The 17,039-nt window shown below is 42.3% G+C and overlaps 1 protein-coding gene across 1 annotated transcript in view; it reads right to left on the minus strand.

Moving 5' to 3' along the window:
• Nucleotides 1-16,679, minus strand: part of LOC148521400 (uncharacterized) — a 206,981-nt gene extending 190,302 nt beyond the window's left edge. Inside the window, 2 exon segments of the mRNA XM_088475227.1 lie at nt 15,569-15,673; nt 16,530-16,679. Coding sequence (XP_088331353.1) covers nt 15,569-15,673; nt 16,530-16,679 — 255 coding nt within the window.
• Between the last annotated feature and the right edge of the window lie 360 nt (nt 16,680-17,039).

Here is a 17,039-nt window from a genome sequence, read left to right on the forward strand (position 1 = left end):
TCATCTGTAACTCAGATAGTGATAATAACACCTGGCGGATGTACAGCACAATGCTAGGGTAACCTGACTGTATCATCTGTAACTCAGATAGTGATAATAACACCTGGCGGATGTACAGAACAATGCTAGGGAAACCTGACTGTATCATCTGTAACTCAGATAGTGATAATAACACCTGGCGGATGTACAGCACAATGCTAGGGTAACCTGACTGTATCATCTGTAACTCAGATAATGATAATAACACCTGGCGGATGTACAGAACAATGCTAGGGTAACCTGACTGTATCATCTGTAACTCAGATAGTGATAATAACACCTGGCGGATGTACAGAACAATGCTAGGGTAACCTGACTGTATCATCTGTAACTCAGTTAGTGATAATAACACCTGGCGGATGTACAGAACAATTCTAGGATAACCTGACTATCATCTGTAACTCAGATAGTGATAATAACACCTGGCGGATGTACAGAACAATGCTAGGTTAACCTGACTGTATCATCTGTAACTCAGATAGTGATAATAACACCTGGCGGATATACAGCACAATGCTAGGGTAACCTGACTATCATCTGTAACTCAGATAGTGATAATAACACCTGGCGGATGTACAGCACAATGCTAGGGTAACCTGACTGTATCATCTGTAACTCAGATAGTGATAATAACACCTGGCGGATGTACAGAACAATGCTAGGGTGACCTGACTGTATCATATGTAACTCAGATAGTGATAATAACACCTGGCTGATGTACAGCACAATGCTAGGGTAACCTGACTGTATCATCTGTAACTCAGATACTGATAATAACACCTGGCGGATGTACAGCACAATGCTAGGGTAACCTGACTGTATCATCTGTAACTCAGATAGTGATAATAACACCTGGCGGATGTACAGAACAATTCTAGGATAACCTGACTATCATCTGTAACTCAGATAGTGATAATAACACCTGGCGGATGTACAGCACAATGCTAGGGTAACCTGACTGTATCATCTGTAACTCAGTTAGTGATAATAACACCTGGCGGATGTACAGAACAATTCTAGGATAACCTGACTATCATCTGTAACTCAGATAGTGATAATAACACCTGGCGGATGTACAGAACAATGCTAGGTTAACCTGACTGTATCATCTGTAACTCAGATAGTGATAATAACACCTGGCGGATGTACAGAACAATGCTAGGGTAACCTGACTATCATCTGTAACTCAGATAGTGATAATAACACCTGGCGGATGTACAGCACAATGCTAGGGTAACCTGACTGTATCATCTGTAACTCAGATAGTGATAATAACACCTGGCGGATGTACAGAACAATGCTAGGGTGACCTGACTGTATCATATGTAACTCAGATAGTGATAATAACACCTGGCTGATGTACAGCATAATGCTAGGGTAACCTGACTGTATCATCTGTAACTCAGATACTGATAATAACACCTGGCGGATGTACAGCACAATACTAGGGTAACCTGACTGTATCATCTGTAACTCAGATAGTGATAATAACACCTGGCGGATGTACAGAACAATGCTAGGGTGACCTGACTGTATCATATGTAACTCAGATAGTGATAATAACACCTGGCTGATGTACAGCACAATGCTAGGGTAACCTGACTGTATCATCTGTAACTCAGATACTGATAATAACACCTGGCGGATGTACAGCACAATGCTAGGGTAACCTGACTGTATCATCTGTAACTCAGATAGTGATAATAACACCTGGCGGATGTACAGAACAATTCTAGGATAACCTGACTATCATCTGTAACTCAGATAGTGATAATAACACCTGGCGGATGTACAGAACAATGCTAGGGTAACCTGACTGTATCATCTGTAACTCAGATAGTGATAATAACACCTGGCGGATGTACAGAACAATGCTAGGGTAACCTGACTGTATCATCTGTAACTCAGATAGTGATAATAACACCTGGCGGATGTACAGCACAATGCTAGGGTAACCTGACTATATAATCTGTAACTCAGATAGTGATAATAACACCTGGCGGATGTACAGCACAATGCTAGGGTAACCTGACTATCATCTGTAACTCAGATAGTGATAATAACACCTGGCGGATGTACAGCACAATACTAGGGTAACCTGACTGTATCATCTGTAACTCAGATAGTGATAATAACACCTGGCGGATGTACAGAACAATGCTAGGGTAACCTGACTGTATCATCTGTAACTCAGATAGTGATAATAACACCTGGCTGATGTACAGCACAATGCTAGGGTAACCTGACTGTATCATCTGTAACTCAGATACTGATAATAATAACACCTGGCGGATGTACAGCACAATGCTAGGGTAACCTGACTATCGTCTGTTACTCAGATAGTGATAATAACACCTGGCGGATATACAGCACAATGCTAGGGTAACCTGACTGTATCATCTGTAACTCAGATAGTGATAATTACACCTGGCGGATGTACAGCACAATGCTAGGGTAACCTGACTGTATCATCTGTAACTCAGATAGTGATAATAACACCTGGCGGATGTACAGAACAATGCTAGGGTAACCTGACTATCATCTGTAACTCAGATAGTGATAATAACACCTGGCGGATGTACAGAACAATGCTAGGGAAACCTGACTGTATCATCTGTAACTCAGATAGTGATAATAACACCTGGCGGATGTACAGAACAATGCTAGGGTAACCTGACTGTATCATCTGTAACTCAGTTAGTGATAATAACACCTGGCGGATGTACAGAACAATTCTAGGATAACCTGACTATCATCTGTAACTCAGATAGTGATAATAACACCTGGCGGATGTACAGAACAATGCTAGGGTAACCTGACTGTATCATCTGTAACTCAGATAGTGATAATAACAACTGGCGGATGTACAGAACAATGCTAGGGTAACCTGACTATCATCTGTAACTCAGATAGTGATAATAACACCTGGCGGATGTACAGAACAATCTAGGGTAACCTGACTGTATCATCTGTAACTCAGATAGTGATAATAACACCTGGCGGATGTACAGAACAATGCTAGGGTGACCTGACTGTATCATCTGTAACTCAGATAGTGATAATAACACCTGGCTGATGTACAGCACAATGCTAGGGTAACCTGACTGTATCATCTGTAACTCAGATAGTGATAATAACACCTGGCGGATGTACAGAACAATGCTAGGGTAACCTGACTGTATCATCTGTAACTCAGATAGTGATAATAACACCTGGCGGATGTACAGCACAATGCTAGGGTAACCTGACTGTATCATCTGTAACTCAGATACTGATAATAACACTTGGCGGATGTACAGCACAATGCTAGGGTAACCTGACTATCGTCTGTTACTCAGATAGTGATAATAACACCTGGCGGATGTACAGCACAATGCTAGGGTAACCTGACTGTATCATCTGTAACTCAGATAGTGATAATTACACCTGGCGGATGTACAGCACAATGCTAGGGTAACCTGACTGTAACATCTGTAACTCAGATAGTGATAATAACACCTGGCGGATGTACAGCACAATGCTAGGGTAACCTGACTGTATCATCTGTAACTCAGATAGTGATAATAACACCTGGCGGATGTACAGCACAATGCTAGGGTGACCTGACTGTATCATTTGTAACTCAGATAGTGATAATAACACCTGGCGGATGTACAGAACAATGCTAGGGTAACATGACTGTATCATCTGTAACTCAGATAGTGATAATAACACCTGGCGGATGTACAGAACAATGCTAGGGTAACCTGACTGTATCCTCTGTAACTCAGATAGTGATAATAACACCTGGCGGATGTACAGAACAATGCTAGGGTAACCTGACTATCATCTGTAACTCAGATAGTGATAATAACACCTGGCGGATGTACAGAACAATGCTAGGGTAACCTGACAATCATCTGTAACTCAGATAGTGATAATAACACCTGGCGGATGTACAGTACAATGCTAGGGTAACCTGACTGTATCATCTGTAACTCAGATAGTGATAATAACACCTGGGGGATGTACAGAACAATGCTAGGGTAACATGACTGTATCATCTGTAACTCAGATAGTGATAATAACACCTGGCGGATGTACAGAACAATGCTAGGGTAACCTGACTGTATCATCTGTAACTCAGATAGTGATAACACCTGGCGGATGTACAGAACAATGCTAGGGTAACCTGACTATCATCTGTAACTCAGATAGTGATAATAACACCTGGCGGATGTACAGAACAATGCTAGGGTAACCTGACTGTATCATCTGTAACTCAGATAGTGATAATAACACCTGGCGGATGTACAGCACAATGCTAGGGTAACCTGACTGTATCATCTGTAACTCAGATAGTGATAATAACACCTGGCGGATTTACAGCACAATGCTAGGGTAACCTGACTGTATCATCTGTAACTCAGATAGTGATAATAACACCTGGCGGATGTACAGAACAATGCTAGGGTAACCTGACTATCATCTGTAACTCAGATAGTGATAATAACACCTGGCGGATGTACAGCACAATGCTAGGGTAACCTGACTGTATCATCTGTAACTCAGATAGTGATAATAACACCTGGCGGATGTACAGCACAATGCTAGGGTAACCTGACTGTATCATCTGTAACTCAGATAGTGATAATAACACCTGGCGGATGTACAGAACAATGCTAGAGTAACCTGACTGTATCATCTGTAACTCAGATAATGATAATAACACCTGGCGGATGTACAGAACAATGCTAGGGTAACCTGACTGTATCATCTGTAACTCAGATAGTGATAATAGCACCTGGCGGATGTACAGAACAATGCTAGGGTAACCTGACTGTATACTCTGTAACTCAGATAGTGATAATAACACCTGGCGAATGTACAGTACAATGCTAGGGTAACCTGACTATCATCTGTAACTCAGATAGTGATAATAACACCTGGCGGATGTACAGAACAATGCTAGGGTAACCTGACTATCATCTGTAACTCAAATAGTGATAATAACACCTGGCTGATGTACAGCACAATACTAGGGTAACCTGACTGTATACTCTGTAACTCAGATAGTGATAATAACACCTGGCGGATGTACAGAACAATGCTAGGGTAACCTGACTGTATCATCTGTAACTCAGATAGTGATAAAAACACCTGGCGGATGTACAGCACAATGCTAGGGTAACCTGACTGTATCATCTGTAACTCAGATAGTGATAATAACACCTGGCGGATGTACAGAACAATGCTAGGGTAACCTGACTGTATACTCTGTAACTCAGATAGTGATAATAACACCTGGCGGATGTACAGAACAATGCTAGGGTAACCTGACTGTATCATCTGTAACTCAGATAGTGATAAAAACACCTGGCGGATGTACCGAACAATGCTAGGGTAACCTGACTGTATCCTCTGTAACTCAGATAGTGATAATAACACCTGGCGGATGTACAGAACAATGCTAGGGTAACCTGACTGTATCATCTGTAACTCAGATAGTGATAATAACACCTGGCGGATGTACAGCACAATGCTAGGGTAACCTGACTGTATCATCTGTAACTCAGATAGTGATAATAACACCTGGCGGATGTACAGAACAATGCTAGGGTAACCTGACTGTATCATCTGTAACTCAGATAGTGATAATAACACCTGGCGGATGTACAGCACAATGCTAGGGTAACCTGACTGTATACTCTGTAACTCAGATAGTGATAATAACACCTGGCGAATGTACAGTATAATGCTAGGGTAACCTGACTATCATCTGTAACTCAGATAGTGATAATAACACCTGGCGGATGTACAGAACAATGCTAGGGTAACCTGACTGTATCATCTGTAACTCAGATAGTGATAATAACACCTGGCTGATGTACAGCACAATACTAGGGTAACCTGACTGTATACTCTGTAACTCAGATAGTGATAATAACACCTGGCGGATGTACAGAACAATGCTAGGGTAACCTGACTGTATCATCTGTAACTCAGATAGTGATAATAACACCTGGCGGATGTACAGTACAATGCTAGAGTAACCTGACTGTATCATCTGTAACTCAGATAGTGATAATAACACCTGGCGGATGTACAGAACAATGCTAGGGTAACCTGACTATCATCTGTAACTCAGATAGTGATAATAACACCTGGCGGATGTACAGAACAATGCTAGGGTAACCTGACAATCATCTGTAACTCAGATAGTGATAATAACACCTGGCGGATGTACAGCACAATGCTAGGGTAACCTGACTGTATACTCTGTAACTCAGATAGTGATAATAACACTTGGCGGATGTACAGAACAATGCTAGGGTAACCTGACTATCATCTGTAACTCAGATAGTGATAATAACACCTGGCGGATGTACAGCACAATGCTAGGGTAACCTGACTGTATACTCTGTAACTCAGATAGTGATAATAACACCTGGCGGATGTACAGAACAATGCTAGGGTAACCTGACTGTATCATCTGTAACTCACATAGTGATAATAACACCTGGCGGATGTACAGAACAATGCTAGGGTAACCTGACTGTATCCTCTGTAACTCAGATAGTGATAATAACACCTGGCGGATGTACTGAACAATGCTAGGGTAACCTGACTATATAATCTGTAACTCAGATAGTGATAATAACACCTGGCGGATGTACAGAACAATGCTAGGGTAACCTGACTGTATCATCTGTAACTCAGATAGTGATAATAACACCTGGCGGATGTACAGAACAATGCTAGGGTAACCTGACTGTATCCTCTGTAACTCAGATAGTGATAATAACACCTGGCGGATGTACAGAACAATGCTAGGGTAACCTGACTGTATCATCTGTAACTCAGATAGTGATAATAACACCTGGCGAATGTACAGAACAATGCTAGGGTAACCTGACATTATCACTATCTGAGTTACAGAGTATACAAACACCTGGCGAATGTACAGTACAATGCTAGGGTAACCTGACTGTATCATCTGTAACTCAGATAGTGATAATAACACCTGGCGAATGTACAGAACAATGCTAGGGTAACCTGACTGTATCATCTGTAACTCAGATAGTGATAATAACACCTGGCGGATGTACAGAACAATGCTAGGGTAACCTGACTGTATCCTCTGTAACTCAGATAGTGATAATAACACCTGGCGAATGTACAGAACAATGCTAGGGTAACCTGACTGTATCATCTGTAACTCAGATAGTGATAATAACACCTGGCGAATGTACAGAACAATGCTAGGGTAACCTGACATTATCACTATCTGAGTTACAGAGTATACAAACACCTGGCGAATGTACAGTACAATGCTAGGGTAACCTGACTGTATCATCTGTAACTCAGATAGTGATAATAACACCTGGCGAATGTACAGTACAATGCTAGGGTAACCTGACTGTATCATCTGTAACTCAGATAGTGATAATAACACCTGGCGGATGTACAGAACAATGCTAGGGTAACCTGACTGTATCATCTGTAACTCAGATAGTGATAATAACACCTGGCGGATGTTCAGCACAATACTAGGGTAACCTGACTGTATCATCTGTAACTCAGATAGTGATAATAACACCTGGCGGATGTACAGAACAATGCTAGGGTAACCTGACTATCATCTGTAACTCAGATAGTGATAATAACACCTGGAGAATGTACAGCACAATGCTAGGGTAACCTGACTATCATCTGTAACTCAGATAGTGATAATAACACCTGGCGGATGTTCAGCACAATACTAGGGTAACCAGACTGTATCATCTGTAACTCAGATAGTGATAATAACACCTGGCGGATGTACAGCACAATGCTAGGGTAACCTGACTATCATCTGTAACTCAGATAGTGATAATAACACCTGGAGAATGTACAGCACAATGCTAGGGTAACCTGACTATCATCTGTAACTCAGATAGTGATAATAACACCTGGCGGATGTACAGCACAATGCTAGGGTAACCTGACTGTATCATCTGTAACTCAGATAGTGATAATAACACCTGGCGGATGTACAGAACAATGCTAGGATAACCTGACTGTATCATCTGTAACTCAGATAGTGATAATAACACCTGGCGGATGTACAGAACAATGCTAGGGTAACCTGACTGTATCATCTGTAACTCAGATAGTGATAATAACACCTGGCGGATGTACAGAACAATGCTAGGGTAACCTGACTGTATCATCTGTAACTCAGATAGTGATAATAACACCTGGCGAATGTACAGAACAATGCTAGGGTAACCTGACTGTATCATCTGTAACTCAGATAGTGATAATAACACCTGGCGGATGTACAGCACAATGCTAGGGTAACCTGACTGTATACTCTGTAACTCAGATAGTGATAATAACACCTGGCGGATGTACAGAACAATGCTAGGGTAACCTGACTATCATCTGTAACTCAGATAGTGATAATAACACCTGGAGAATGTACAGCACAATGCTAGGGTAACCTGACTATCATCTGTAACTCAGATAGTGATAATAACACCTGGCGGATGTACAGAACAATGCTAGGGTAACCTGACTATCATCTGTAACTCACATAGTGATAATAACACCTGGCTGATGTACAGCACAATACTAGGGTAACCTGACTGTATACTCTGTAACTCAGATAGTGATAATAACACCTGGCGGATGTACAGAACAATGCTAGGGTAACCTGACTGTATCATCTGTAACTCAGATAGTGATAATAACACCTGGCGGATGTACAGCACAATGCTAGGGTAACCTGACTGTATCATCTGTAACTCAGATAGTGATAATAACACCTGGCGGATGTACAGAACAATGCTAGGGTAACCTGACTGTATCATCTGTAACTCAGATAGTGATAATAACACCTGGCGGATGTACAGAACAATGCTAGGGTAACCTGACTGTATCCTCTGTAACTCAGATAGTGATAATAACACCTGGCGGATGTACAGAACAATGCTAGGGTAACCTGACTGTATCATCTGTAACTCAGATAGTGATAATAACACCTGGCGGATGTACAGCACAATGCTAGGGTAACCTGACTATCATCTGTAACTCAGATAGTGATAATAACACCTGGCGGATGTACAGCACAATGCTAGGGTAACCTGACTATCGTCTGTTACTCAGATAGTGATAATAACACCTGGCGGATGTACAGCACAATGCTAGGGTAACCTGACTGTATCATCTGTAACTCAGATAGTGATAATAACACCTGGCGGATGTACAGAACAATGCTAGGGTAACCTGACTGTATCATCTGTAACTCAGATAGTGATAATAACACCTGGCGGATGTACAGAACAATGCTAGGGTAACCTGACTGTATACTCTGTAACTCAGATAGTGATAATAACACCTGGCGAATGTACAGAACAATGCTAGGGTAACCTGACATTATCACTATCTGAGTTACAGATGATACAAACACCTGGCGAATGTACAGTACAATGCTAGGGTAACTTGACTGTATCATCTGTAACTCAGATAGTGATAATAACACCTGGCGGATGTACAGAACAATGCTAGGGTAACCTGACTATCATCTGTAACTCAGATAGTGATAACACCTGGCGCATGTACAGCACAATGCTAGGGTAACCTGACTGTATCATCTGTAACTCAGATAGTGATAATAACACCTGGCGGATGTACAGAACAATGCTAGGGTAACCTGACTGTATCATCTGTAACTCAGATAGTGATAATAACACCTGGCGGATGTACAGCACAATGCTAGGGTAACCTGACTGTATCATCTGTAACTCAGATAGTGATAATAACACCTGGCGAATGTACAGAACAATGCTAGGGTAACCTGACATTATCACTATCTGAGTTACAGATGATACAAACACCTGGCGAATGTACAGTACAATGCTAGGGTAACTTGACTGTATCATCTGTAACTCAGATAGTGATAATAACACCTGGCGGATGTACAGAACAATGCTAGGGTAACCTGACTGTATCATCTGTAACTCAGATAGTGATAATAACACCTGGCGGATGTACAGAACAATACTAGGGTAACCTGACTATCATCTGTAACTCAGATAGTGATAATAACACCTGGCGGATGTACAGCACAATGCTAGGGTAACCTGACTATCATCTGTAACTCAGATAGTGATAATAACACCAGGCTGATGTACAGCACAATGCTAAGGTAACCTGACTGTATCATCTGTAACTCAGATAGTGATAATAACACCTGGCGGATGTACAGAACAATGCTAGGGTAACCTGACTATATAATCTGTAACTCAGATAGTGATAATAACACCTGGCGGATGTACAGAACAATGCTAGGGTAACCTGACTATCATCTGTAACTCAGATAGTGATAATAACACCTGGCGGATGTACAGAACAATGCTAGGGTAACCTGACTATATAATCTGTAACTCAGATAGTGATAATAACACCTGGCGGATGTACAGAACAATGCTAGGGTAACCTGACTGTATCCTCTGTAACTCAGATAGTGATAATAACACCTGGCGGATGTACAGAACAATGCTAGGGTAACCTGACTATATCATCTGTAACTCAGATAGTGATAATAACACCTGGCGGATGTACAGAACAATGCTAGGGTAACCTGACTGTATACTCTGTAACTCAGACAGTGATAATAACACCTGGCGGATGTACAGCACAATGCTAGGGTAACCTGACTGTATCATCTGTAACTCAGATAGTGATAATAACACCTGGCGGATGTACAGCACAATGCTAGGGTAACCTGACTGTATCATCTGTAACTCAGATAGTGATAATAACACCTAGCGGATGTACAGCACAATGCTAGGGTAACCTGACTATCATCTGTAACTCAGATAGTGATAATAACACCTGGCGGATGTACAGCACAATGCTAGGGTAACCTGACTGTATCATCTGTAACTCAGATAGTGATAATAACACCTGGCGGATGTACAGCACAATGCTAGGGTAACCTGACTGTATCATCTGTAACTCAGATAGTGATAATAGCACCTGGCGGATGTACAGAACAATGCTAGGGTAACCTGACTATATAATCTGTAACTCAGATAGTGATAATAGCACCTGGCGGATGTACAGCACAATGCTAGGGTAACCTGACTGTATCATCTGTAACTCAGATAGTGATAATAACACCTGGCGAATGTACAGAACAATGCTAGGGTAACCTGACTGTATCATCTGTAACTCAGATAGTGATAATAACACCTGGCGGATGTACAGAACAATGCTAGGGTAACCTGACTGTATCATCTGTAACTCAGATAGTGATAATAACACCTGGCGGATGTACAGCACAATACTAGGGTAACCTGACTGTTTACTCTGTAACTCAGATAGTGATAATAACACCTGGCGGATGTACAGAACAATACTAGGGTAACCTGACTATCATCTGTAACTCAGATAGTGATAATAACACCTGGCGGATGTACAGAACAATGCTAGGGTAACCTGACTGTATCATCTGTAACTCAGATAGTGATAATAACACCTGGCGGATGTACAGAACAATGCTAGGGTAACCTGACTGTATCATCTGTAACTCAGATAGTGATAATAACACCTGGCGGATGTACAGCACAATGCTAGGGTAACCTGACTGTATCATCTGTAACTCAGATAGTGACAATAACACCTGGCGGATGTACAGCACAATGCTAGGGTAACCTGACTGTATCATCTGTAACTCAGATAGTGATAATAACACCTGGCTGATGTACAGCACAATGCTCGGGTAACCTGGCTATCATCTGTAACTCAGATAGTGATAATAACACCTGGCGGATGTACAGAACAATACTAGGGTAACCTGACTATATAATCTGTAACTCAGATACTGATAATAACACCTGGCGGATGTACAGAACAATGCTAGGGTAACCTGACTGTATCATCTGTAACTCAGATAGTGATAATAGCACCTGGCGGATGTACAGAACAATGCTAGGGTAACCTGACTATATAATCTGTAACTCAGATAATGATAATAACACCTGGCGGATGTACAGAACAATCCTAGGGTAACCTGACTGTATACTCTGTAACTCAGATAGTGATAATAACACCTGGCGGATGTACAGCACAATGCTAGGGTAACCTGACTGTATACTCTGTAACTCAGATAGTGATAATAACACTTGGCGGATGTACAGAACAATGCTAGGGTAACCTGACTATCATCTGTAACTCAGATAGTGATAATAACACCTGGCGGATGTACAGCACAATGCTAGGGTAACCTGACTGTATACTCTGTAACTCAGATAGTGATAATAACACCTGGCGGATGTACAGAACAATGCTAGGGTAACCTGACTATCATCTGTAACTCAGATAGTGATAATAACACCTGGCGGATGTACAGAACAATGCTAGGGTAACCTGACAATCATCTGTAACTCAGATAGTGATAATAACACCTGGCGGATGTACAGAACAATGCTAGGGTAACCTGACTGTATCATCTGTAACTCACATAGTGATAATAACACCTGGCGGATGTACAGAACAATGCTAGGGTAACCTGACTGTATCCTCTGTAACTCAGATAGTGATAATAACACCTGGCGGATGTACTGAACAATGCTAGGGTAACCTGACTATATCATCTGTAACTCAGATAGTGATAATAACACCTGGCGGATGTACAGAACAATGCTAGGGTAACCTGACTGTATACTCTGTAACTCAGACAGTGATAATAACACCTGGCGGATGTACAGCACAATGCTAGGGTAACCTGACTGTATCATCTGTAACTCAGATAGTGATAATAACACCTGGCGGATGTACAGCACAATGCTAGGGTAACCTGACTGTATCATCTGTAACTCAGATAGTGATAATAACACCTGGCGGATGTACAACACAATGCTAGGGTAACCTGACTATCATCTGTAACTCAGATAGTGATAATAACACCTGGCGGATGTACAGCACAATGCTAGGGTAACCTGACTGTATCATCTGTAACTCAGATAGTGATAATAACACCTGGCGGATGTACAGCACAATGCTAGGGTAACCTGACTGTATCATCTGTAACTCAGATAGTGATAATAGCACCTGGCGGATGTACAGAACAATGCTAGGGTAACCTGACTATATAATCTGTAACTCAGATAGTGATAATAGCACCTGGCGGATGTACAGCACAATGCTAGGGTAACCTGACTGTATCATCTGTAACTCAGATAGTGATAATAACACCTGGCGAATGTACAGAACAATGCTAGGGTAACCTGACTGTATCATCTGTAACTCAGATAGTGATAATAACACCTGGCGGATGTACAGAACAATGCTAGGGTAACCTGACTGTATCATCTGTAACTCAGATAGTGATAATAACACCTGGCGGATGTACAGCACAATACTAGGGTAACCTGACTGTTTACTCTGTAACTCAGATAGTGATAATAACACCTGGCGGATGTACAGAACAATACTAGGGTAACCTGACTATCATCTGTAACTCAGATAGTGATAATAACACCTGGCGGATGTACAGAACAATGCTAGGGTAACCTGACTGTATCATCTGTAACTCAGATAGTGATAATAACACCTGGCGGATGTACAGCACAATGCTAGGGTAACCTGACTGTATCATCTGTAACTCAGATAGTGATAATAACACCTGGCGGATGTACAGAACAATGCTAGGGTAACCTGACTGTATCATCTGTAACTCAGATAGTGATAATAACACCTGGCGCATGTACAGAACAATGCTAGGGTAACCTGACTGTATCATCTGTAACTCAGATAGTGATAATAACACCTGGCGGATGTACAGTACAATGCTAGGGTAACCTGGCTATCATCTGTAACTCAGATAGTGATAATAACACCTGGCGGATGTACAGCACAATGCTAGGGTAACCTGACTGTATCCTCTGTAACTCAGATAGTGATAATAACACCTGGCGGATGTACAGAACAATGCTAGAGTAACCTGACTGTATCATCTGTAACTCAGATAGTGATAATAACACCTGGCGGATGTACAGCACAATGCTAGGGTAACCTGACTGTATCATCTGTAACTCAGATAGTGACAATAACACCTGGCGGATGTACAGCACAATGCTAGGGTAACCTGACTGTATCATCTGTAACTCAGATAGTGATAATAACACCTGGCTGATGTACAGCACAATGCTCGGGTAACCTGGCTATCATCTGTAACTCAGATAGTGATAATAACACCTGGCGGATGTACAGCACAATGCTAGGGTAACCTGACTATATAATCTGTAACTCAGATAGTGATAATAACACCTGGCAGATGTACAGAACAATGCTAGGGTAACCTGACTGTATCATCTGTAACTCAGATAGTGATAATAACACCTGGCGGATGTATAGCACAATGCTAGGGTAACCTGACTGTATCATCTGTAACTCAGATAGTGATAATAACACCTGGCGGATGTACAGAACAATGCTAGGGTAACCTGACTGTATCATCTGTAACTCAGATAGTGACAATAACACCTGGCGGATGTACAGCACAATGCTAGGGTAACCTGACTGTATCATCTGTAACTCAGATAGTGATAATAACACCTGGCGGATGTACAGAACAATGCTAGGGTAACCTGACTGTATCCTCTGTAACTCAGATAGTGATAATAACACCTGGCGGATGTACAGCACAATGCTAGGGTAACCTGACTGTATCATCTGTAACTCAGATAGTGATAATAACACCTGGCGCATGTACAGAACAATGCTAGGGTAACCTGACTGTATCATCTGTAACTCAGATAGTGATAATAACACCTGGCGGATGTACAGCACAATGCTAGGGTAACCTGACTATCATCTGTAACTCAGATAGTGATAATAACACCTGGCGGATGTACAGAACAATGCTAGGGTAACCTGACTGTATCATCTGTAACTCAGATAGTGATAATAACACCTGGCGGATGTACAGAACAATGCTAGGGTAACCTGACTGTATCATCTGTAACTCAGATAGTGATAATAACACCTGGCGGATGTACAGAACAATGCTAGGGTAACCTGACTGTATCATCTGTAACTCAGATAGTGATAATAACACCTGGCGGATGTACAGCACAATGCTAGGGTAACCTGACTATCATCTGTAACTCAGATAGTGATAATAACACCTGGCTGATGTACAGCACAATGCTAGGGTAACCTGACTGTATCATCTGTAACTCAGATAGTGATAATAACACCTGGCGGATGTACAGAACAATGCTAGGGTAACCTGACTATATACTCTGTAACTCAGATAGTGATAATAACACCTGGCGGATGTACAGAACAATGCTAGGGTAACCTGACTGTATCATCTGTAACTCAGATAATGATAATAACACCTGGCGGATGTACAGAACAATGCTAGGGTAACCTGACTATCATCTGTAACTCACATAGTGATAATAACACCTGGCGGATGTACAGCACAATGCTAGGGTAACCTGACTGTATCATCTGTAACTCAGATAGTGATAATAACACCTGCCGGCCTTACGTTGCTTGTTGCTTTCACCTGGGCGTCAGTGTGAGAGGACAGCAGCTCCTTACATATGGCCAGATTACCAGACTCCACTGATAAAAACAGAGGGATGCAGCCGCCCTGGGAGTGGAAATCACACATTACATTAATCACTTAGTAATTAGAGAGATTACTCTGAAAATAATAAAAATGTATATATAGGGTCACCGGCTCTCTCCTAACTAGTCCTAACTAGGTGACCCTAGTCCTAACTAGGGTCACCTGCCCTCTCCTAACTAGGGTCACCTGCCCTCTCCTAACTAGGGCCACCTGCTCTCTCCTAACTAGGGCCACCTGCTCTCTCCTAACTAGGGCCACCTGCTCTCTCCTAACTAGGGCCACCTGCTCTCTCCTAACTAGGGCCACCTGCTCTCTCCTAACTAGGGCCACCTGCTCTCTCCTAACTAGGGCCACCTGCTCTCTCCTAACTAGGGCCACCTGCTCTCTCCTAACTAGGGCCACCTGCTCTCTCCTAACTAGGGCCACCTGCTCTCGCCTGACTGGAACCACATGCTTCTTCCTAACTAGGGTCACTTGAACTCTCCTAAATAGGGTCATATACACTTTCTTAACTAGGGCCACCTGCTCTCTCCTAATTAGAGTCAAACTCTCTCTCTCTCCTAACTAGGATCACCCACTCTCTCATAACTAGGGTCGCCTACTTTCTCCTAACTAGGGACAAACGCTCTCTCCTAACTAGGGTCACCTGTTCTCTCCTAATTAGGGACACCTGTTTTACTAAATAGGGTCTTGGTTTTATATATTTCTATTTATCCATCGAATATTAATGGAATTAATAATTGCTGATGTCAGAGTTTCTTATTGATGGGGATGATGGAAATAGTTAATCTTTTGAGGCGGGCTTATTTAATGATGAGGGGGTGATATTGTTTGGCAGTTGGTGATTTAGTGGTGCCTATCTATGTGTATACCTTACCTTATCCTGGGTGAGCCGGGCATCCTTGTGTGATGCCTTTAGCAGCGTCTGGATGACAGTGACAGCACCGCTGATTCGCTGGGCTGTGTAATGAAGGGGCAGCTGGTCCTTCACCTGGGGGAACAAAGACAACAGACAATGCTGGCACATATCTGTGTGTAGTCTGTACGTTCTGCTTGTGATTGCGGGTTTCCTCTGGGTGTGAAGAAATTATATTACCTAGAGAAAGAACATGAAAGCCATGTCCGAGAGGCAAGCCCGATGGTCGCGATGGTCTTGACCATCGCGACCATCATCATGGCCGCTCGCTATAGCTATGTGAGCGGCCAGGAGGCCGTTCGAAAAAAACAGAAGGCCGGCCCTGATTCAGAGAGAGCGCTCTGTCAGAGCGTCCGGCTCTGAATCAGGCCCTGAATCTCTCCCATAAAACAGTTGTTGCCCATATGAGAGGGTAATAATTCTCATTTTGGCCGCTCGCTATAGCTGTGGGTGGTCACCCACAGCTATGCG

The sequence above is a fragment of the Taudactylus pleione genome, unplaced genomic scaffold (genome assembly GCF_031769625.1).
Source record: "Taudactylus pleione unplaced genomic scaffold, aTauple2 ptg000168l, whole genome shotgun sequence".
In the NCBI taxonomy this organism is placed as follows: Eukaryota; Metazoa; Chordata; class Amphibia; order Anura; family Myobatrachidae; genus Taudactylus; species Taudactylus pleione.